The sequence below is a fragment of the Cinclus cinclus genome, chromosome 3 (assembly GCF_963662255.1).
Source record: "Cinclus cinclus chromosome 3, bCinCin1.1, whole genome shotgun sequence".
NCBI lineage: Eukaryota > Metazoa > Chordata > Aves > Passeriformes > Cinclidae > Cinclus > Cinclus cinclus.
In genome coordinates, this window is record NC_085048.1 from 112753740 (window position 1) to 112778015 (window position 24276).

Consider the following 24276-nt stretch of genomic DNA (forward strand, 5'->3'; position numbering starts at 1 on the left):
GATCGGGAGCGGACCGGGAGCGGCAACGGCGGCGGCGACGCCGGACAACGCACAGCGAGGCCGGGGTCGGCGGATTCATCTGCGGGAGAGACGCCTGACGCCCACCCGCCGCCATGGTGAGGACCCTCCCTCGCTTCCCTCCCTAGCTCTTCCCACCTCCCCGCTCCCGCCCCGCCGGAATATTCCAGACCGGGCCGGGTCCCCCACCGCCACGGCCCCACCGCCGCTCCGCCTCGGCGCTGCCCTGCCCCTGACCCGGCTCCTCCCGCCCCCGGGCCATCAGCGTCCTCCCGCGGGCGAGCGCCTCTCCGGGCTTCGTTCCCGGCTATTCCCGGCGGCGGGCGCATCCCCCGCTCTCCTCCGCCGCCCACGGAACCCCGCTGGCTCTCCGCCTCCTCCCTTTCACCGCCTTGGCAGCGCTCGTCGGGCTCGGCCCTCCGCTTCCCCGGCACCCTCTCACCTCACCCCCGCCCGGCCCTCTCCGCGGTCCGGGGATTCGCCTCGCCCGGGCTGCGTCTCGTCTGTTCCACGGAGGCACCATCGTCCCCCGGAGACGTTTCCAATCAAAATTCCGGCAATTTCGGCGGCGCTGCCGTGCGGGGGCTGTTTCGCAGCTCCGCGGGGCTCTCCCCCCGCCCCCGGTGCAGCAGCGGCAGCGCTGTGCTGTCGGTGTGCGGACCGGAAAGCTGTAATGCACGTAGCCCGGTGGGCTGGATAATGTGCGCTCTAGCCGGGCTGGGGCGGAAAGCTGACCCTGGACATAGCCGGGGGTGCTCGGGCTTTGAGGTGGCGGGAGGGCGATGTGTCCGGGTGTGTGTGCGAGCGAGAGTCGCTCTGCTTTTTCAGTCGTGACGGGCTTAAATTTCCCTTTTTCTGCCGTAAAGTTAACCCGGAGTCCAGTATGGAGTCCTGTAATATTTTACATCGACACTAGGGGTGTCTCCTGCTTTTCACCGCTGCCAAGGAATCAACGCCCTTTTTATTTAATAAACATTTATTTTAGTCTAAATTATCCAGTACCCTGGCTACAGGAAGATCTGGCAATATTTTGGCTTTACAGCTGGAGAAATACAAGTAGTTTATTTTTTTTTTTTTTTAATTTTTTTTTTTTTAGCACTTTCAGAGCCAGGCCAGCTGGTTAACATATTGCACGTTAGACCTCACAGGGCCTGGAAGTCAAAAATGGATTTCCCTTTGTTTTAAAGCAGGCATTGCAGTCTTTCCTTTAAAAAATAAAGTTGTGACAGACACCATGCTCAGGCTGGTTTTGGGTTTTGACTGTACAGTTTAATAATGTGCGTTTGGAGAAGTGCTTTGAAATGTATGAAGCCTTGGTTTTGGTTGGGAGCACATCAAGACTGTGAGGGGAAAAAAATAGTTCATATTTTGAGAACAAGGTGTTAATGAATTTAAGGCTTAAAAAAAGTTATTGTCTCTTATGCCGTGGTTGCAGTACTGCTAATTACTTTGAACGTATAGATCATCATGAACAGTGATCATTTTTCACACAACAGTTATACTCATCCTGCCAGTAGTTGGATCTACTGTGAAAATTTTGTTCTCAAAGACCTGTCAGATGAGATAGACTAACATACATAAAAGGAAAGAAATACTATTGAACTGCGATGTCCATGTGTATGTCAGTGACCTTTAACTTAATACATAAACCTTAATACGTGAACGTAACTTTGATGTGTTATTACCTCTTGATTATTTTTTTCCTCCATTCTGTTGTAACTAAAGCTTTCCTATAGTATTTTGATGGTATAATCATTTTGATCATTACTTCATTGCTTCCTGAATAGTATTTGTATATGATGCATTACAATGTGGAAATGCATATACTGGGGGAAAAAAGGTGTGCTGAATGTTACCTCTGCCAGTAAAGGTGCTTGTTTTCTCAAATAAGCAGAACACTGTAGCTGTATCCCTACACTGGTTCTGGTAACACCTGATCTTAGGTGCCTTCTAGTCTGAAAATCAGTATAAAACTATACATTAACAATGAATCGCCCCCAGCATTTCATAAAGTTGATGTTCTTTTTGTTAACATTAGTCAGGCATGTTTTAGTTGAAAGAGTTCAATTTTAATGGAGTACATCTTGATTCAAGCCTTATGGAGAAATTGGAGAAATTATTTTTTCACAGTTTAGAACAATATTTCTTTCATGTTCTTGCAGGACAAGAAAGCTGACAGTTATGGGGGAGAAAAGAGGTGAATGTATTGTTGTGTTTGTAGTAGGTAGCTTAAGATAAAACAAAATCATCTAGTGAGTCAAAGAATGTTTTTCTGGATGTTTAGGTAGAGCCGGTTCTAAAATAATCTGCCAGAGCATACCATGACAAGTCCATTACATAATGCTAGAAGTAATGTTGATAAGCTATTTTTGTCTGAGTTGACTTAGCAAGTTTTTCCTATGAGTGGTGTTTTCTAGGAAAAGGTAAACAGCACAGATAAAGTGATTAAGTTACCTTAGTTTAGGTAGATAAATTCTGTCTTCTTGGGATGGTCTTTGTTCAGGGTCATATTCAGTTCTTGCACTTTATAGATGTAGTACGGAAGCCCCAGAATTCTACAGGAATCACACAAAACATGTTACATCGTGCATCCATCTTAACCAGTCTCTTACTGAGTTGTTTTGACTCATGTCACTTGAATACTAGTGCCTCTGGTGCATTTTCTCCAGCTAGAACTGATCTAACACTGGTTCTAAATTACTGGAGTAAAGAACCTCCTAAACAGGTTTTTTTGTTTGTTTGTTTGTTTGTATTTTTCTTTTTCTGCAACAACAAGAACAAAAACACCAATAAAACCAAACAAAAAAACCTCATAAGACGGTCTTAAATAATTCTTTACTATTTAGAAGGGAGGTATATGGGTGCATATATATATGCTTTGGGTATTAGCTGAATAAAAAAGGAAGCTTGAGCCTGTTGGAAGCAAAGGAAAAAGACTTTAAAAAAAGTAATTGTATTTTTTCACCATTCCTGTGGTAGAATTCTGTTTTTATATGGTTAAAGTATTAATTTAACAATAGGGAGTAATGAAAGTTGAGTATTTGAGGGGAAAATAGTTTGTGGTGGGCATGCCTCAAGGAGCTCCAGTATATTCATCACCTAAGGCATCTGGCTTAGCAGGTTAAAGTAAAATTTGAAGAGACTGAGATTAATAACACCTAAATTGTGGGGTTTATTCATATCTTAAAAGTAGATGTGACTGTCTTCTGTCAGTCAATCAGTGCCAGAACAAGAGAATTCAGTAATTCTGGTATTTCTGAGGAAACAAGATGAGGGCAGTTTTTTATGCCAAACCATTTCTCTTCGTCTGCTTCTGCCTCCTCATAGAATGGGTCAGGTTGGAAGGTACCACAGTGCATCACCTGGTTCAACCTCCCTGCTCAAGAAGGGTCATCCTAGAGCACATGGAATAGGATTGTGTCCAGATTGTTCTGAAATACCTCAAGTTAGGGAGACTCCACACCCTCTCTGGGCAGTCTGTTCCATACTGTGTGGTCACTGCACAGTGAAGAAGTTCTTCCTCATGCTGAGGTGAAACTTCCTGTGCATCACTTTCTGCCCATTACCTCTTGTCCTGTTGCTCAGCACTACCACGCAGAGCCTGGTCCATACTTTTGGAACCCTCCCTTCAGATACTAATACACATTGATTAAGTCCTGGCTCCCTCAGCCTTTCCTTACAACAGAGATGCTCCAGTCCCTGGGTGCTGAATTGGTGTTTACCTGGCAGTGTTACAGAAGAAATAGCTTTTTTTCTTTTTTTTTTTTTTTTTTTTAATTCTAAGTATGCTTAGCAGGGTTCTTCTACTGTAATTCATAAATTATTCTTGCATAAGGTTTTTCAACATTATTTTGATTTTTTTTCTTCTAGTTTGAAGAATTGTTTTGCTTTTCCTCCCCATTTTTGCTGCCTGTATTTAGCTGTGTTTCACTAAAGAAAATTGTATTCTCTCCTAAAACATTTTAAATCTGAACGGTAGCTGAGCATAAAATTCTGTAGGTTGGACTTGGTGATCTTGGAGGTCCTTTCCAACCTAACTGATTCCATGATTCTAAAGACTTTGGTTTAACTATATGAAATGAAGACCAAAAATTGTTTTCATGGAAAAACATTTTTTTGTAATTTGAGCTAATATATTACTTCTTGAAAGGAATTTACTCTCGATTTCCTTGCCCTTCCTCTTCCTACCAAGCTTGTATTCTTTTCTCTGTGTAGTATCATTTGTCAAGTTGTAATTGAAAGAAAATTTACGCTGCACTGTTCTTTGTTCATTGGCAGCCAGTTCATGTAGTAACACGTTTCCCAGTTTTCCATCCTTGTTTTCTTTGGGACTGTATGTTTTTCTATTTTCCTGAGCTTGTTTATTCCTTTATGTTCCTTGCAGAAGGACCATGGAGGTAAAGGGGACTGGCTGTTCCCATACTTCCTACATGCTATTTCTTTGCCAGAATCAACAGAAACAGAGAAGGTGCTACTGTGTGATGTCCTTGTCATGATCCAACACTTCTGCTGCTGGAGGAGCAAGCACTGTGAGAATGGGGGAGTAAAACTTAAAGTGGTGGGGAAGGAATGATGACAGGCATATGTCAGCATAAAAAGAGGAGTAAAAAGTGCTTGTGCTTAGAGGTTATGCAGCTGGAACCTCTGAGCAGGATACCATTAGAAAATAAGCATCTTGTTTCCCTTGCAGGCCTGTGTTAATTAAAATATAGAAAAGTTGGAACTCCTGGAACAGTTAGAATTTTATTGGCTGACATGATTATATAAATGACTTAAATATGTTCTTTCTTTCCCAAGGACCAGAAGAATTTAACTTGCTGTGCTCTCATGAAGCTGGTAAATATTGCCCTTGTTCTGCAAATAGAACAGGTCGAGGTCATGGCAGGGTAATAAATTTGTCCAAGGTCCTGGCAGGGTAATAAATTTGTCCAAGGTCCTTGCTATTGTTTAGATGTTAGCATTAGTATGTGATATTGAGAATGTGTGTTTGCAGCTTTGACTATAATTATGTTTAAATCACATTAACTGGTACAAATTTAGTAGTCTTGAGACTTGGAATTAAAATGCAGCCACTAGAAAATATGCTGTGTATTGTCCATTTGGCTTATGTCATGTGATGGGGTGCAGTGGTCACTGGCTGCCTTCTTCCAACATTTTGTAACAGCATTTTAGCCACTTAAAGTGACTGCTTTTAGTGATTAAAGCTGGAGATGGGCCTTTAATATCCTGCAAAAGCTACTCTGTTTCTTAGTTGTCAGTGGCCCAATCTTCATGCCAGCAGTGTCAGAAAGATCAGCTACAGAGATTGCCTTAATGTGCTGAATGAAGTGGGAAAGTCTTGGACATGCACCAACATCTTTTAATCTGTAATAGGTAAATCTCTTGGTATACCAGTTCATATATAAGTATATACAAGTATTCTGGGAGAGTCCAGGACTAGAAACGTTATATTCTACTTGGTATATGATGTAGCTAGATATTTTTGGTCACTGGATGAAATGCTGTATTTAGTAATACTGAGATGAATTTAACCAGGGCTAAGCTTAAACTGTCTCTTTTCCTTCTATTCAGGTCTTACATATATAATTTGAGTGGCAAAAGTCTGTGGAGAGTTGGGATGTTTTTAAGTTTCAGGTGTGTCTAAGAATAAAATCCCTGTCTTTCAAGAGAAGTAATTTCTGGAGTGTTATTTCTTCTTAATTTTGACATTTTGTGTAACTTGAAAATTTCAATTTGGTAGCTGTACTTTATTAAGCTTTTTCCATAAAGACTGTGCTTTTTATGTTGCTACAAGCACTTTAACGGCTTCAGCAAAACTGTGTTGATGGTACAGAACAGGCTGGAGACTATATCTGACTTGCTTGTAACTTGACAGTCATTTGGCCCTGTTATTGATACTCCCTTCCACAATTAAGGAAAAAATCTAGTGATGTAAATAATCCTTAACTGCATTAAAGAAGTCTTGGAAACACATTAAATGTGTTGGATTAGAGGTGGCATTTCTTATGAACTACCAATAAAAATCTTGGCTTCCGAGCTGTAAACAGGTTGTGTCAGTTAGTGAATATTTGCAAAGTCTGTGTTGATGAACATTTTTAAGCAAACTTAAGGCAAAGAACTAAAGCTTGAGTCAGCTTAAGGTTAGAATAGTTTATAACATTGCCTAAGTTAGGTAAAGTAGGAATTAAAAAATGTAGTAAGACATTTATGGAAGCAATTCTGTCAGAGTTTGGGAGGGGCAGGAGGGGAAGGAATGGGACAACAGATAGGAAGCACAGATCTGAAGCCTGGGGTTGAGATGCTTCTGGGAAGAAACCAGGCTGCAGGAAAAGAGGATTCTCACTGCTGTGATTCTCACAAGAATACAATCCTAGGATAATCTTTAAATGCTGTGGAACTTTTTCTTCCTCTGATATATTTGTGACAAATACAGAGATTTTTTTTAGACTCTTTCTACCTCTTCTGTGTTGTTACCCTGTATCTTCTCTGTGTACATTTATCAGATGTTGAGGGTTTTTTGTCTTTTTGTTTTTGGTTTTTTTTTGTTTTGGTTTTTTTTTTGTTTTTTTTTAGTAAGTGGTAAAAGACAGCTATTGTTTGACTGCTGTGTAGGTTCTGAATAGCATCACTGAAGCTGAAAAATGTCATTTGAATTCCCTCTGCTGAAAAACACTATTGCTAGCAGAGAGGACTTTAAAAGGAGTTGTTTGATTTGTTGTTAGGTTTCTTTTTCAATAAACTCCATAGCTATGCTTCAGGCCTGAGCTTGTGAAGGAGAACTCATATACTTTGTAGACATGATGAGTGAACAGCTTTTCAGTCTTGTGTATATAAGATATTCCTGTAGGAAGTTTAATTTAGTATTGAGCCACTGCTAACAAGCTTAGCACTGTGGTTTCTGAGTAGTCATGGGTCAGTTTTGTTGATAATGCTGAAGTGATGCTTCACAGATTTTTTTAGATTAAAGCTTGATTGCATGTAGATCTGCTAACGAGTCTAGAAAAAGGCTGTGATAAATAGAACTTCTAAGTAGTGATAATAAAAATGTCAGATTAATAAATAGGCTTGATTTTTATATTTGACTCAAGTAGACTACCTTGGCACTCTAATACCTTCTCAGAGGTATCGAGTGAAACACCTGTTTGCTACAGTGATTCTTATAAAAGCAGTGTTCGTTTTCCTGAAATATTTTATTCAAAATGTGGTTTATTTTATTAATAAGACTAAAGCATTTGCAGTAGGTACCACTGGTGTTAGCTTTCTGTTTGTTTTGTCAGAGAATTCATTGAAAAAATCAGATAAATGTAATTTGTAAATGTAAAATATGGAAGGTTAGTAAGTTTGAATCTTGCATACTCTTGAATGTTATAGTGCAGTGTTTGTGCAGCTGAGGTTTTGCTGAAGGTCAATTCTGAAAAATTCTCTTTTGAGAGGTCTTAAAATTGGATGGTGAGTTAAAAGGTGGCCAAATGTCCTTTTGTGGTGAGAAAACAAGTTATGTGAGTAAAAGGGTCTAAAATGGAGCAGAATGAGAAGATGGTGGGTTTAGATGTAGGCATTTTTATGTAATGATGTAGTAATAGTGTACTACTCTACAGCAGGGGGCAGAACAACTACAGCTTCCAGAAAAGAATTGTTTTAGAGAAAGGATGGGTTTTACTTGTAGTTTTATCTGCTTTCTCTGAGGTATTGTGTAGGGTTTGTGCAGTGCCATAAATGTGTCAAGTTAATCCTTGTTACCCAGTGTTTCACAAAGAGCTGTTAGAACTCTTCATTTAAAATTGCAAGTGTTCTTTGATTTGCAGTTCGTATTACAGACTTCTGTGCAAATGTATGTGCATTATATACTGCCTCAATGATTGCAAACCATAAATTTTTGAAAGTATGGCACATGAAGAGGTAAGATGGTGAATAGCAGAAAGTTGGTGTCCTGTGGTTCTATGGATGGGTTGTGATTACTTGCACAATTGTCAGTCTTTGTATGGTGCCTTGGACTGGGTTCTTGATTGTGAGCAACTGGTGATTATCACTGGGAGTCCCTGGGATTCAGGGATGCATCAGTAGAGGTGCACTTACTAGACTTATTTTGGAACCTGTCAACCCTATAAATAGTGGTGTTTTTTTCTAGTGCTGCATTGTGTGTACTCGTATGCTTGTTTTCACATACATTTACAACTTTATGTACATTTACTACTTGAGAAAATTTATGGCTCTTCAGGACAGCTGTTTCTGGTAGTGTTGTCAGTTACAGCAATTAATAAGCTTTGATTTCTGTCAAGGTTAAGCAATCTTTAGCAAGTGCTGTGAATCTTTTATTTAGAGATACTAGAACTGTTCTGGTGATTAGATTTTGGCTAATTCTTCAAACATTTGATGTTTATAAGCTACTGAAATAGGTTTGGACTTCTAATTTAATCCTTTGAGTACCCATTATTACCTTGTAACAGTGACAGATGTCTCTGATACTCTATTTGCATTCCTGTATGTAAGAAATAGACCAGTTCCTGCCCTGAAGAGCTCAGCCTAAAATATTCTTCTAAATAGAAGCTGTTTGTTTCTAAAAAGAAAACTGTTTGAAAGTTTCAAATAGTCCGTAGCAGGGAAAACCTTAATTGAAAGCATTTGTGTTGTTGGTTTGTTGGGTTTTTTAGTTTGTGTTTTTTGTGTTTTATTATATTTCATTTTGCTTTCACTTTGCTTTAGTTTTATTAGGAAATCTGCGATAATTGAAAGACTTTGGAAATTTTAAATGCATCTTCAGAAAACCAATTTCTAATTTGTGGAAAATTCTTGAGTGATGGAAATTAAGTGTTGGCTTTAACATGGAAGCTGGTAATGCCAAGAAGACTTGTTTAATGTTTTGTAAATTTCTTGGTGATTACAATGGATTTGATCCCTCTGTTTTGGATCATAGTGTTGGTAGGTCCTGTTTTCAAGCCATATGATTAGTTTTTATTTTTTGTGAATCCTTGAATAGCATAAACTAAACCAGAACTCGTTATAATGTCTCCATTTATTAGCTGACAGTTGCAAGTTCTGATTAAGTTATTTTCCTTTAGTAAAAAAAGAAAAAGACAATCTAAGATTAGTGTTAACTGGCTGAGAATATAAACAATGTCCATATTTCAGATTCTGTTTTGTATGCAACAATTCCCCTTCAGCATAGCCTGCTTCTTCCTTTGATTAGCACATCTTGTCCAGTTCTGCATCTTCGCCTCCTTGAATGTTTTTCATTCATATCAGTTTGTGAAATCAAAGCCCCTTTTGAACTACCTTTTCTGTTTTGAGGTATATGTCATTTTCACAACTCTTCACAATTTTCTTCAGCCTCTTTTATGATGGATCCTGAATGACATTTTGCCTACTTTGTGATCTTTTTTTAAAATTGTGCTGTTTCCTCTTTCTCTGTTCGTGTTGGGCAGCTATAAGACACTTATCTCCCTTCAAACTCAGATTTCCCTTTTTGATTTCCTAAGTAGTATTGAACTGTTTATAAGTTTCTTATGTGGCAAGAAAGGCTGGTGACAGCATCTGCCTATGCAGCCTGTTTCTGTGCAGTGCTGTATGCTGAGCTGTGTGACTTTCCTGGCTGTTCTAACCCACTGTGGTAGAGCCTTTTTGAATTACTGATTCTTTCTGAATTGGTACTTACACTTCCCTGCTCAAGGACGTTTGTTAAAACTGGTACTAAACTGTTGTATGCAGTAGAGCTGCGTAGTCTTTTTCTTTTTTTTTGGCTCCAGACCTTTTCAGATTAATCTATAGTACCTGTGCAACTGTTCCTGAAGCCTTACCCTTTGCAGCTAACACATGACTGAATGCACTCTTGAAATCTAAAATCTTAGGAGAATTATTGGTATAAGAAGATGTGCAGGTCACGTTGTTCTTGACTGTTTCTAACCTACTTCTGTAAATAGGGAATTATGCTGAACTGCAGTAGAGTCTTCTACATTAAGTAGCATAATACTGTTATATGATGCAGTGTAATCTGGTAATATATTTTTGCTGCTTTATTTGCCCTCTGTAAGTACCACTTGCAGTGAATCTGCTGTCTAAACTCCCCTAAAAAAAGGCCACTTAAACTTACTTTGTAACTGATAGTGATCTTCCCTTCTTTCCTCCCTCAAGTTTGTTAACAGTTTGTGGCAAGGGACCTTTGCTAGCTACATGAGGAAGAAATACATTAATTACATAACACTAAAGAATATATGTGACTAGTTGTATAATTATGTATTAACACATAGAGTAATTTGTATGTTCATCACCTGTCAGAAGTTAACATGCTACGTTTCATTTCTAGCTTAATTCTTTTATATTTGTCTCAGACTAGTCAGGCACAAGGATCTGTAGCCATTTCTTGCAGAAATTAGGGAGGTGATTTGTTTTCTTAGCTTGGAGTTCTGTGACTGCTGTAACTCCCTTTCTGCTTTTTGGAAAAACCCTCTGCAAAGGGAAGTATTTTTACTCCTTTCTAAATCTCACAGCATTGCTGAAGTGTAGTAGTAGGAAAATGACTTAATGGTTATTGGGTTTTTTCCTGCCTGTGGAGTTCAGGCTTTTGGAGGTAAATGTCTTCTTGGTACAAGTCAATCCAGAAGTTCAGAAAGTTCAGAAGACTGAGCCATCCTTATATTTACTCATTTCTTGTATTTGGATTATCACAACTCATATTTTTAAGATGTAATTTTGGTTCTACAGATACTGATAGCCTTTGGGTTTTCAAAGATTACTCAAAAAAGTTTAAATTTGCAAACATGGTAACAAGTCTTATACCTTAAGTGACTGTGATTTCCACGATCTATTAAATGTGGTTGAAAAACAATGCAGAGAAAAGCCTATATTTCACACTCCTCATCAATTCTGTGGCAAGAGAGCTTGATGAGGAAGTATTACAGAGGATATAATTCTTTGACTGTTAATTTTGGAGATATATTGAAATACCACTTGGCAGAGTATTTACAGGGATTGGTCTATAGAGCTGTTTGCTGAAGCTCCCTAGTTTTGGTGGGGTTTTTTGTTTGGTTGGTTGGTTTTTTGTTTGGTTGGGTTTTTGCTTTTATTTTTGTTTGTTTATTTGTTTTTGTTCTGTAAGTGCTTGAAATGCTGAGAAATAAATTGGCCTAATTAAAAGCAGCCACATGAGAATATAGATAGCAAATTATACTTCAATATGGCTTTAAGTCAAGTTAGTATCTTCTTGTAAAGTAATTGTTCTGTTCCTATTTATAGGAAGGTCAGCCAGTGATGAAGTTGTTATTGCTTTGTGTTGGAGTGGAAGTTTGGAGCATTGTCTGTTTTCTAGGAAAAATTTGTTTTATCTTCAAGTTGTTGTGGAACAAGAGAGAAGCTGAAAGAGCTTTAATTACCTACTAGGTATTTTACTTGCAAAAAATGAATGTTTTGAATTTTCTGGGTAGTTTTGTCTTTCTTCATTTGTCAGAGTACGGTACGCTAAATAATCTTAATTTCTGGTGAAAACTGTGGGACTCTCTAGTTCCTCCAGGTTCTTGGTGATGCTTGCATATTTTGGTCTAATGTTTTGAATGAAGTTTTTTCCTTTGTTCTCTGTGTTACTTTACTTTTCCAAATCTGAAGTTGTTCTTTTGCATGAATATGACACAATTTAGTGTTTGCAGTTGCTTGTATTTTCTGTGTTCATATTCACCAACAAAGGGGGAAAAAAATCCTTCCTACTAATGAAGTGATTAAATTGGAGATCAAAAGTGTCTGATACCCAGTTTATATCCATCACTGTCCTGAAAAACAACATCTGTGTGGTATGCTTTGGTTTTTTGTTTCTCTTTAATATCTTGTTAAATGTAAGCTAATGTAATTTCTTGATTAAGATGTTGCCTCTTAACTCTGAGAATCCCAGGATACCTCAGTCACTTGAAAAAGTCTTCAGTTGCATTTTATGCTTTCTCTCATACTCTTTAGATAAGCTTTTGCACCATATACTTCCAAAGCTACTCTCTTTGAAATGCTCTCCAATGCTCTTCAGCTCCACTATTGTTATGCATAATGAGTTTTGGTTTGTTTCAGGTTTGTCATTGATGTGTCTATTCTCTTGCAATTGTTTGTATTTTCTACCTTGTTTTGTACTTGGATTACAAATGTTCTGGACAGTACGGTCTTGGTTTCATTTTTACTAGCATGGGGTTAGTCCATGTAACAGCGCAGTCATGGGGTGGATTGATTGAGGATCTACTGCAATGGTCTTTAAAGTTGCAAAGGACAGCTGCCATGGTCTCCTCTTTAGCTAAGGGAATGAATTGACTTCAGTTTGTATTGTAAACCTAGAAAGAAGTTTTGTTAAGTGAAACCAGTGTACTAATTTAAGTAGAACAAATAAATTATTATCTCGTAAATTTTTTGTGACTCCTCCAGAAGCAGTGGAGGAGCAACCCGTTAATCCCAAAGACTTCCCAGTGAACTCTTAATTGAATCGGATCTTCAATTTAGTGGTGGCAGAATTTTATTTTTCCCCTACTAAAGGTTGTGTTGCTTCAGAATCCTTATGGGAAACTCATTTCCTTGACTTTTAGAGAGTTCATTATTCATTTATGCATTTATAATCACAAGGTTCTGACAACTTTTAAGAATGATGCAAGCTTTAGAAATGTGAGCTTTGAAGTGGTTGGGTAAGCAGATTGGGTTGTTGCTGCTAAAAAGTAGCAGCCGGGAACTGCCAAAAATGAAATTGTGAACTGTACTTTAGCTCATAAAGTTAATGCTTTTGTTCCTGTCATTCTTTTCCCCTCAAGTTTTATTTACAGATTGCAGTGTTTTTGCAAGTTTTGACAATGAGAGGTCTTATTGTTTCCTGTGGTTTCTCATACATATGAGATTTTGATTTTCTCCTTCAAATAACAAGATTAATTAGTTAGCTTTCTAGATGTGGCACAATTTATTCTCTGCCTTACCTGGTTTTAAAACCTTGCTGTGTCTGTTTCTAGCGCTGTTTATTATCTGTCTGACATGCTGCAAGCTGTGTTAGGGAGATCATAAAACTGAACAGAAAATGTGAATAGTCTCACATATTACAGATGGAACAATTGAGTTAATAGTAATCTAGCTATCCTTTACATTTTTATTATGTATGCATCAAACTTGTGTGAGATAATTTGAGGGAATACATACATACCTAGTAAATGGTATTATCAGTGTACACTCTGACCTCATGGCTTCTTTTGTTCTCCAAATTCAGGAAAGGGACTTTGCAGTAAAACTGCTTTTATCTTTGGTCATTCTCTATTCTTAAGCATGTTAGCAAACTGCTCTTTGTTCTTTCTGCTGGGTCTGTATGTCTCATTCTGTCTTGGGTGACTTTTTTTTTCTGGGAGACACTGCAGGTGAGTAATTAGTGTTTGTGTCTGCATGTACAGATCTATGATTAAACCAAGTACTTAATCATACCTTCAAGATCATGCAAGCCTGGATTTTTGCTGGAAGCTGAGCAAGTGTAACTGAGTTCAGAGGGGGAATGCTATGGGATTGATGTATATGAATATATGGCATATAATTCCTGCTGGAAGTGGATGGACTTTATAGATTGCTTTTCAGTTCTGAACACTTGAATTTCAAAACATTAGAATTTAAACCAAGTGTTTTTATCCTATTTGAATAGATGCACTTTTTATTGTCATTTCCCTTAATAAAGCCAAGTGGTGTATTAAAGGCTGAATCCTCTTAAAACTTACACCCTTGATTCCTTTAGTTTTTCTGTCTGGTAGAGGCTTTGGCAACAGGAGCCATCTCTGATTTCAGGTTTGCTTTGTGCTTCACTGGTTTAGGGCTTCCCTGTGATATCCTAGAATAGTTACTTCACTGTGATGGCCTTAAGCCATTAATATCTCACATTGGAGGACACCCATGGACAGTGAAGGACTTAAATAAAGCATAGCAGAAGTTACTGGCCAACTGCCAGCCAGGGGACAAGTGGCTTCCCTTAAAATGACTGATAAAGCTTGAGCAGAGGCATGACTGGATTAGATGGTGACTAAGGAGTAAACTGTGGGCTTTTTCTAAGACTTGGACAGTCTTTCTTGCCTCCTGTATTCAGAAAGGGGATGTGGTAGAACCTGATGTACATGCAAGAGGGGAGAATCTTCTAAGAAATCATAACTTACTTTGTTATGAGCAAATGGAGTAAGTGTATCTGAAATAGGTTTGGTGGGGTTTTTTTGGTGTTTGTTTTTTTAAAATAAGATTTTCTCTTTTTTTAGTGCAGCAAAGGGAATTATCACACTCAGTGTACTTGACAGAAGCAATGCCAGAATGCTGTAACAGCTTTTACCTGACTTGATCTCTACTGTAATCCCAAATCCACCAATCCCCTTTGCCTTGGTTCATTATCTCTGATGTCTGCAATTTAAATATGTTGAAGAATTAGGTATTAATCTTTTTTTGAGTTCCTTCAGTACCGAAGGTCACAGAGTATTTTCTTTAGAGGCAGAATTAAAAGTTTAGGCTGCTTTGGGGGTAACACATTTAAAATTTGAAATCTTTCAAAGGTAAGTTAAAAGAAGCTTTGTTTGATTTTCTGGTTTTGTTTATGATTTATTTTCCCTGAAGTGCCCTGTTTTCTCTATATAAAATGCTTACAGCCTTCCTTGATGTTTGCTGTTGGTTAGTATTCAGGTGAGTTATTGAGTTAGAATATTAACAACTCTTAAGACCTGTCTTTTGTACTTTTATGGTTTCACCTTTAAGAGCATACATAAAACCTCAGCACTGATACAAGTTCAGTTGTTTATCTGATTTCTGGTAAACTTTACAAGAAATGTAACTGTAGGTGTCTGCAAAAAGTTACTATAAAATTTCAAGGGATGATGATTGACAGATGTAGAGAGCACATAGTTTTTTGCTGTAGTGTCTAAATGGCAGCTGTATCAAACATAAAAGTGGAATGGAAGAGTATATTGGCTGGCTTACATGACAGATTTTAAACTGCTGGGTGGAATTGTAACAGAGATGCTGGGGAGTTGTGGATGTATTATGCTGGATAGTTCTAGCCTCTTGAAAATTCTGCCTGCCAGAAAATGGAAAATGCCTCTACCTGTTTAAAGGAAACCTTAAATTGATTGGACAGCAATGCATGAACTAAATATAAGATCTCTTTTTAATTCCAAATGAAATGTGTATGTTTTTCCAGTTCTTCTGGATTATTTTTTTCAAAGCGAAAAGATTATTGGACTTCTAAAGTATGTGACACTTCTTTTATTACATTACCTGGGCCATTAAAAATGTGCTTCTTTGTTTTTCAACTTCTGTAGAACCAACATTGGAATAATACTTGTGTTTGCGAGTATGTGCCCTTTATATCTGTATGCTTAGGGAACTGTTAATAGCTCAAAGGAAGGTACAAAATAACCAAAGAATTATTAAGGTTGGAAAAGAACTCAGGGATCATCAAGTCCAACCTTGGAGTGGTTACTGTCATGCCCACTAAACTGGAAAAGTGGCATGTCCACTTGTGTTTTTGAGCACTTCCTGGGTTGGTAACCCCACCACAGCTTTGGGCAGCCTGTTTCAATATTTAACCACTCTTTTGATGAAGAAATTTTTCCAACATGAACCTCCCTGGTGCAGCTTGAGGCAGTTTCCCCTCATCCTTTTCCTAGTTGCCTGGGTGCAGAGCCTGAACCCCACCTGGCTACAGCCTCCTTTCAGGGAGTTGTAGTGAGATGAAGTCACCTCTGAACCTCCTGTTTCCTCCGCTAAACATCCCTAGCTCCCTCAGTTGCTCCTCATAGGACTTATGTTCCAAACCTTTTCTGGACGTGCTCCAGCACCTCAATGCCCTTTTTGAAGTGAGGGGCCCAGAACTAGATCCAGGTTTCGAGGTGTAACCAGGGCCAAGTACAGGGGCAGAATGGTGCTCCTGGTCCTCCTGGCCACACTATTCCTGATCCAGGCAGGGATGCCATTGGCCTTCTTGACCACCTGAGCACACACTGGCTTGTGTTCAGCTGCTGTCAGTCAACACCACTGTGGCCATTTTCCACTGGGCCACTTTCCAGCTATGTTTCCCCCAGCCTGTGGTGCTGCTTGGGTTGTGACCCAAGGGCAGGACCTGGCACTTCACCCTGTTGAAATCATAGCACTGGCCTTGGCCCATTGATCCAGCCTGTCCAGATCCCTCTTGCAGACGCTTCCTACCCTCCAGCAGATCAAAACTCCCATAGTGTCATCTGCAAAATGACAAGAGTACCTTCAACCCTTGTCCAGATCATTGACAGAGGTATTAAATATGACCTGCCCCAAAACTGAGCCCTGGAGAGCTGGTGACAGGCCTCCAGCTGAATGCAGCTCCATTCACCACCACTCTTGGCTTGGCCATCCAGGGAGTTTTCTTACCCAGTGAACTCCTGGCCCATCTGAACTGTGCACAGACAGTTCCTCCGGGGGAGTGCTTTGTGAGAGAAATGTCAAAGGCTTTCTTAAAGTGCAGGTAAATGACATCCACAGCCTTTCCTTCATCTGCTATGTGGGACACCTTGCCATAGAAGGAGATGTGGTTGGTCAAGCAGGGCCTGCCTTGCATGAACCCAGGCTGACTGGGATGATAGAGACAGATTGCTCTGGATGCACTGTGTGATTGCACCCAAGATAATCTAAATACCAACATTTAAGGTCAGTTCATAAATTTCATTGGTCGCTTTTGCATCTTTTGTATCTTCAGGGGTCCAGGAGAAAATAACTGTAATATATTGCTGCAATATGCATCTTGTTGCTGGCTGACTAAAGAATTAAAGAAACAAGTGATGGATACTCTTCCAAAAAAATACTGTTCATTCTTTTGCATATAGACCATTGAAAGGTTTATTTGGTAAAGAAATACCAAAACTGATTCTTTTCATGACTTGTGCCACTCTGCTAATTCAATGTATGTTGCTAGTTCTACCTGTTAGGGTTGTGTTCATAATAAAGAGTTACTGATTTTAATGGCAAGTTTTACTTGGAGAAGTGCAACTCTTACATACATACCAGTGGAATGCCCAAGTCCTTTACTGTCACACTTGACATCTGTGCTACTTACCCTGTACCATTATTGCTGCTTTTCTGTTTCCTTGTCTTTTCTTATTTATTTACTTGACTTTAATCCTTGATTTTTCTGTATAACTTGGAAGGATTTGTTGCTACTTTGTATCCTCTTTAATTCCTTCTGTTACACATGTGGATGACTGAATGCTTACACTAAAGGGTAGCATGATGCCCAGATTTGACAGTCCACTGTCAGAAAATACATTGGATTTTTGGATAGCCAAGGTAATGGCTATGAAATGTCATGGACTTTGATTACAAAAATAAATGGAACAAACGTAAGCAGAACTGAGGTGGTGAAAGTTGTGGTGTAGTCAAGAAGGCTCAATAAATTGTTATTTGAACTGGATTCAGCTTGGATGTCTTGGATGTTAAACCACTGTCATACTCTCCTAGCTTCAGGATAGGCTGGATTTGTTGGTGACCTGAAAACCTAATGCAGGATTGGCAAGTGTAGTCTAGCTTGCTGCTAGGAGATATTTAATTTTTGAACTTACTGAATGTGAGGTGGGCACCACCTCACATGAATTCTTACGTATTTAATTCCTTCTTTAGGACATGATCTTAGAAAACAGGCTGAGAATTTGGGGTCAACAGTGAAACTGTCACTGCTCTAAAGTTGCTTGAATTTCCACAAGCCTTCTTATTCAATGTCTTCTAACTTCCTGGCTTTGCTTCATTTTTGCATTGCAAAATCTAACTCAGCATTAGTATGAATGTAAGAACTTCAGAGGTAGATTTATTGTCTTTGAGTAGAAGTCTTGTGTTGGAGAGCTGCTAATAGGAAGAGGAAGCATTTAGGAGAGTTGCACTCTCTCTGCCTGGAATACTTTTAAGCAAAGCATGTACTTAATAGTTGCTTTGTATAAAACAATACAGAAGTCACCAAGTTGTTTTAAATGTTACTTTTTGAATTTTGGCAGCTGGTCTGTACTGTTACTAGTTCTTCAGTTAAGTCTTCTTTTCAGATAACTATGTTTAGATATTCAGATTTGTTTAATGTCTGCAATAAAAAGCCTAAAAGGTGACTTAAACATTCCAAGTCAAAACACAAATGCCAAATTCCCTGCTGGTCTTATCTATGACACTGCCTTTACAAGTTTCCTTTTGCAGTATGTAAATTGGATATTCCTGTTAAATAGAAGATAATCAGTGACATATTCTCCTTGATTCATAGACTCCTCTTGGACTGGCACAACCTTTCTGTGATGAGTAGTTTGTTCAAAGATTTTTGAGGTTTTTTCTTCTCATTGAACTTAACAAAAAAGACCAAGTAGAAGTATATTCATACTCTTTCTCAACAGGGTAGATTAAAGTATTTTTCTTTCTGCTCTTTTACACTGAAATCTTGTTCTTGCTTTTCTTGTTTTAAACCATATTTTTTGTGGTGCCTGCAGAAACTTTGTGTATGTCTTTCATCTGTGCTCTGGTAAACTCCTCTTACTGTTTAATTTTCTGGTAAGTTCCATAAAAAATGTCTAAATTACAGTAGGTGAGATCTTGCATATTTTTATGACCAACATTTAGTTCAGAAATTCAAATATTGAAGTGGCTTCAGGCTTCCTGGGCTTTGTGTGAAATTTATTTTAAAACACTGTAGATGTGTCTGTGTGGCGTGTTCTATTCATGCAGAAGTTTTTGGAGCCTTGAAAACATATACCATCACTTTTAGTTTGCCTACTTGCTTGCTGTTTTTTTTTATGAGGAATACCAACATCTGACAGCCAAAGCTCTAGTAATTTGTTAAACAATGATCATTAAGAAAGGAAACAAAAAAACCCAACCAAATCAAACTTCTTTCCACCAAGCAGTTCTTCGTTGTTAAAGCTTTATGGAAGTGACAATACACGGAAAACAAGCTTGAAGGAGGAGGAAGAATTCTCTGCAACAGGTAATTGTCATCAATCATTAATTCTGGTGTTATGGAGAAGAATGGGAAAAGACAGAGAAGCATTTTGTGTGTTTTTGAAACAGGGAGAAGGGTCTTATGTGTGGGCTCTTCTTAAATGCAAGCTGCCACTTGCTTCCATCTTTAATACTCCCATTCTTTTAAGTCGTAGTAGGGGATGATGGAAAACAGCATTTTGTGTAATTAAGAATTGAAGTTGGCTGTCTTGATAATACCTAATTCTGGTCCCCAGCTGACATGGCTTGGACTGTTTAAATTGCTTGCTGAAATTTCTTGCTTCTGCCAACAGTGGTAACTAGTAGCATAGAAGGTATAGAAGCAGATGCAAGAAGCACAATACACAGTGTGTTGCCAGCACCCCAAGAGGTGCCCTTGCATCAAAAACACAAATGCAGGAGCATCTGGTGCAGAGGTGGAACAGCCAGTGCTGTGACAAGGCAGTTTGCATTTTTAAGGCAATTTACAAGGATCAACATCTTGCATTGCCTTTGTATGCTGCTGCAGAAAGTAGTAAATCTTGGAAAACTACTCCTGTACATGTACCAAGCAGATCAGGAGACCACTCTAGCCCCTTGTTGAATTAACTGCCTGGCTGTGGAAACAAATTAGACTCCTTGAAAGATCAGGAATTAATTTTCTGATTAATTGTCTAGGAATTAATTTTCATTTGTAGTGACTCACACAACCCCCACCCCGTTTGGAGGACTAAATTTGAGATTACTCCGAAGGTGAAATTGTGGCCTGCTGGCATTTAAACACGTTTTCTGCTTTTATAAAAGCAGAAAACTAATTGAGGGCTTTAATTTAGCGCTCTGAACTATTTACAAGAAGATGCACACCATGCAGAAAAGTAATGCATAATCAGACCTAGAAACAGTGTTCTACTAATCCATGCTGAAGAACTGCTTTGCAGCATGATGTCTGTGCACAAAGCTGTTTTGTATAAACAACTGTAGCTAAGAAATGAAATTCTGTTGCTAATTTTGCTAATTGCTAATTTCCTTCTTTTCTATCCACAGATCTTCCTATCATTCACTGAGAGGAAACTTGTCAATGTAATTGCCTTAACTACTGTACATTGGAGCAGCATGTACAAAACTGATCTAAAGAAGAAAGAATGATTAGTATTTGAAATAACTGCAAAGGAAAAAATCAAGAGAGACTTGTATATATATATATATGTAAAAAATTTACAGAAGATATAATGACTAAAGTCCATTAAGAGGTTATTCTTACCTAGCAAAAAAGGCACAGCTTCTGAAAGGAGAAAAGAATACTTCGTAGAGAATTGACAAACCCACTTTTGTTTTTAAAGGAATACATGACATGTCATGTCAACTCCTTTAGGGATGCGTTTTGACTTCTCTCTAGGAAACTGGTAATTGTGCAGTTTTTCAGAATTCGGTCAACCTTCTGTTAGTAGATTTTGGACTTTGCCGTTATCTGTAATTACTTCTGTCAACAAGTCACCATTTTGTGGCTGCTTAACTGGGAATGAACTCACAGGCTTCTAACAGCATTTAAGAAAATGTCAAGACTAGTCTAAAAGGATAAGGGTATTTAAAGTATCTGTAGTATTTCAGCTTCTTTTTCTACTGGTGCAGCTTGAGAGAGAGTAGAGTTCCAGCAGTCTGGTAGCAATACCTAGATGCAGCTGAGGAAGGCATGTTTTACACAGTGCATAGGTGCCAAGTAAATCTCTTGTGGAGTGTTGACTCTATAAATGCTGCATTTCTTCAACAAACCATGTGTTAACTGGTTTCTGAATGTGCTGGTATAGTGTATATGAGCAGGTACTCTCACTTTTTGTTAGGTATGCTAAATGTATATGTGGCAGGAAACACTATTATTATAATGAGGTTTTGACAGTCTTATGCTGTGTCAGAATCTTGTTACTCTACAGGTGCATTTGTATAATGAACTTTTCTGTCAGAGATGAAATTACATCTTTGGAGTTTTACACTGGCTTTGGTCTTCATAGATTAGTATAATTTAAAACTATAAAATAAAGTGTAAATGCAGTGTTACTTTAATGAATCGCGTGTATAATTATAGTATTTTTTGCAGTAGCTCAAATTTTCTGTTAGTGCACTCAATCACAAATAATCTTTTTCAATGTTCTTTAGAATGCTTCCTCATCTGGTGTTAAAATTAGGCAATTCTTTGCATTAAAACTGTGTATGAAAATGTGTATCCAGTTTTCTTCCCCCTTTTTTAGAGAGTTTATTTGCTGCTTAATGATGTCTCATAGCTGTGCTTCCCTCCCTGCTTTTTTTTCTCATCACATGAATGTGCACGTAGCTCTAGCCCTTCCATTTTACTTATTCCCTGCCTATTCCTAAACAATCCTTGCTTCTTAAACGAGAAGAGTATTCATCCTACTTAGTGCCTGTGTTTCATGGTTTATCTCCTGTCTCATAGGGTGTTTACATATACTGAATGTATTTGGGGACAAGTAAGCAACCTTCTTGTACTATTACTTGTGGAGTATAATAAAAAAGGCCTGCTCCTGAGACCAAATCATTCCTCTTAGTCTGTGAAGATCAAGGCTTGGGTATAGAGCACCATCTTTGTGTTTGTCCAGGTCACAGCAGTGCAAACAGGAATTTTAGCATGAATAGCTCAGATGTTTATTTGTACCAACTCCCCTAGCCCCCAGCATCCTTTTAAATCTTATAAGAATTTCGGATTCTTCTGTGAAGATGAATATTCAACGTATCAATAGCAGGTAACTACTTTTTAAATTACTTTACTTAAATACTAGGTGGAAAATGTTGAATAATCTTTTTTTGCGTTGTTACATTGTCATTTACTGGATTTTTCTACCTTTTTAGATATCCAAGATCCAGTCCTGGATAGGTAAGTATTCTGAACACTTTTTTTTTTAGCAATAACTGTTTCAAAGAAAAGCTAAGCTGAAGTTTATTCACTTTTTTCTCTGAACTCCAAATATTTTTTATAGGCTACTCCATTTAGATAACTTGCTTATGACTTAGCATGTGCATCTAAATTCATAGTAAGGCTCCTTATAAACATTACAATTACTCAGTTCATGAACTGAAAACAGTCCAATTTTTTTGTTTTTGTCCTGCTCAGTTTTCAGAAGCATTTTATGTCTCTTTAGGCAGATTGATTTTGGTAGCCTGTACCAGAAGTTAATTTTCTCCCAAGATCTGAACAAGGATGTAAATGCCCAGAACGTTAGTAGTTAAGATTGTGTATTTGTGTGCATATGCATAAATGCACTGGTTTTAATTCAACTTTCTTCTTTAATTTGCAGCCTTCCAGTCTGGTGTTTTTCTTGCCTCTTCATGACTTCGTGTCTTGAGCAGCCTAGCTGGATCCCCTGGTTACTATTTCTTCTTGTCTGAAAATTCTGCTTTCTCCCATTTTAGATTCCCTACCCTTTTATATACATACACTAGCCTTTTGCTAACTGTTTTGGTCTTTGCTGTTGATTCTAAGACTTTGGATGGGTTCCATGCAATATTTTCCATATGGCACTGCTCTCCTGGATTCCCTGCCACAGGGCAAGTAGTACTAAGAAAATTCTTGATGTGCTTTTGAGGTTTTAGTGGCCTGATGGTTCTCATCTACATTTCTGTTCTCCTGCTTTGTCTTGCTCTAAGTGGACATTGGAGAAGACACTAAGGCTGTACCTTTTGCTGCCCTACTTAGAAAACAAATACATGAACATTTTTAAAAGAAGCAAGACAGGCTGTGGATTGTGGAGGATAAAGTGCGTTCTTGAGATTAAAAAATGCAAACAGCTCCCCTCAACAACACCACATCATCTCTTGGATATGTTTAGATTCATTAGATGTTTGTTCTGCACCTTTCTGCTGTAATTAAGAAATGCACTCACATTTTAGCTTCTATGCTAAATGTAGTTATTCCCTTTTTTTTCCCGGTTCTGTCAAGTGATCTCTCTATTTCTGTTCAATTTTGTATCATTTTGACAAGCCTTTCTTTGCAAACACTCAGCTGTGGAATCCCTTATGCTCCACACCATAAGAGAATTGCTGCTGAATTGAATGTTTTAGACTTATCTGAAATATGCTTTGTTTTCTTGTGTAACGCACTCCCTTAAAAACATTTGTTTTGAAAGTGTTTATGAGTCTCTTAAGTTCTCTGGCAGCTCCTTTGCTAATGGATTCAGAAAAGTCATTAAGCATGTGCATACTGTGATCTCTGGCTCAGAGTGAAGCATTTGGGGGAAAATACCAAGTTTTACTGGTTTTTGGTGTTCATATTGGAGTATTTCATGTTGATTACCATGTGTGCGAATTTAAAATGTTGATACCCTCAAAAGTTTTAAGATTTTTGTGCTATTACTGTATTGTTATGTAGCAAGGATTTAAAGTCTTAGTTTGACTTTCCATTCAATTACAAAGCAGGAACATATTAACAGAGTACATTACATATATATTTAAATGTAAAGCTGTTATGTCTGAGTTTCTGGTCATGTAAAACTCTTGTGTAATTCTTGCTGTGTGAATCCTTTTTGGGGAAATGGGCACATGGTTCAGGGAAGAAAACTTGATACAGTTTTCTTATGCAAATTGAATAAGATTTGTCATTGGAATTCATAAGGACATGTCTTTTTCTGCTTATGAAATAAAATGGTAAAGCCAGTTTTGTGAAGTATTGAAATTAAATATTTTTGTCTTGAAAAGTAGCATTTGCTCAATATATAAGTAGTGAGTTTGTTTTTCTGAGTTTAGAATATGGGATTGAAGTTCTTGTCATAATTATGTGAACTGACGTTTTCATGGGAATTCTTATTTAAGGAGGCTTCTTAATGGTTTTATATTTCTTTGTATGTTTTGGTAGCACAGATCTATCCAAATAAAGCACTCTTTGTGATTGTTGGGTCTGAAGTATATATTTTTAAATAACAATGTAACTAACTTGTATTGCCTGAGATTTTTTACAGGGCTGAAATTTAAATAGTTCCTCAAAGCAAATCTGGGAGTAATTGCAACTTTGTTCTTTTTTCTTGTTGTGTTTCAGGGAAATGAGGCAAGCTACCCTTTGGAAATGTGCTCACACTGTAAGTCTTTTTTAATTGCTACACTGTATTGTTACAGAAGTGAATTTTGTTTGGGGGTTGATATATACCATTTCCATGTATGTTATGCAGTTTATATACTAACCAAAACAGTAAAATTAAAAGGTTAACAGTTACCTTTGGAAATAATACAGCTTTTGCTGCTAGATTGTAAAATTAAAAAACAGTCCATCTTTAAAATTAAAATCACTTAAAGTTTTGAAGGTTTTCTTTGAGTCTTCCATTAGAATAT

The 24276-nt window shown here is 38.0% G+C and overlaps 1 protein-coding gene across 3 annotated transcripts in view; it reads left to right on the plus strand.

Annotated features, from left to right (window-relative positions):
* The first annotated feature begins 6 nt into the window (after nt 1-6).
* Nucleotides 7-24276, plus strand: part of PPP3R1 (protein phosphatase 3 regulatory subunit B, alpha) — a 38620-nt gene continuing 14350 nt past the window's right edge. For 2 of the 3 annotated variants that reach the window (XM_062490635.1, XM_062490637.1), the window contains exons 1-2: nt 7-116; nt 23987-24026. In XM_062490635.1, coding sequence (XP_062346619.1) covers nt 114-116; nt 23987-24026 — 43 coding nt within the window. In that variant the 5' untranslated portion in view covers nt 7-113. Of the gene's footprint in view, nt 117-21813; nt 21833-23986; nt 24027-24276 lie in introns of those variants that run through there. The other variant, XM_062490636.1, reaches the window with a different exon arrangement.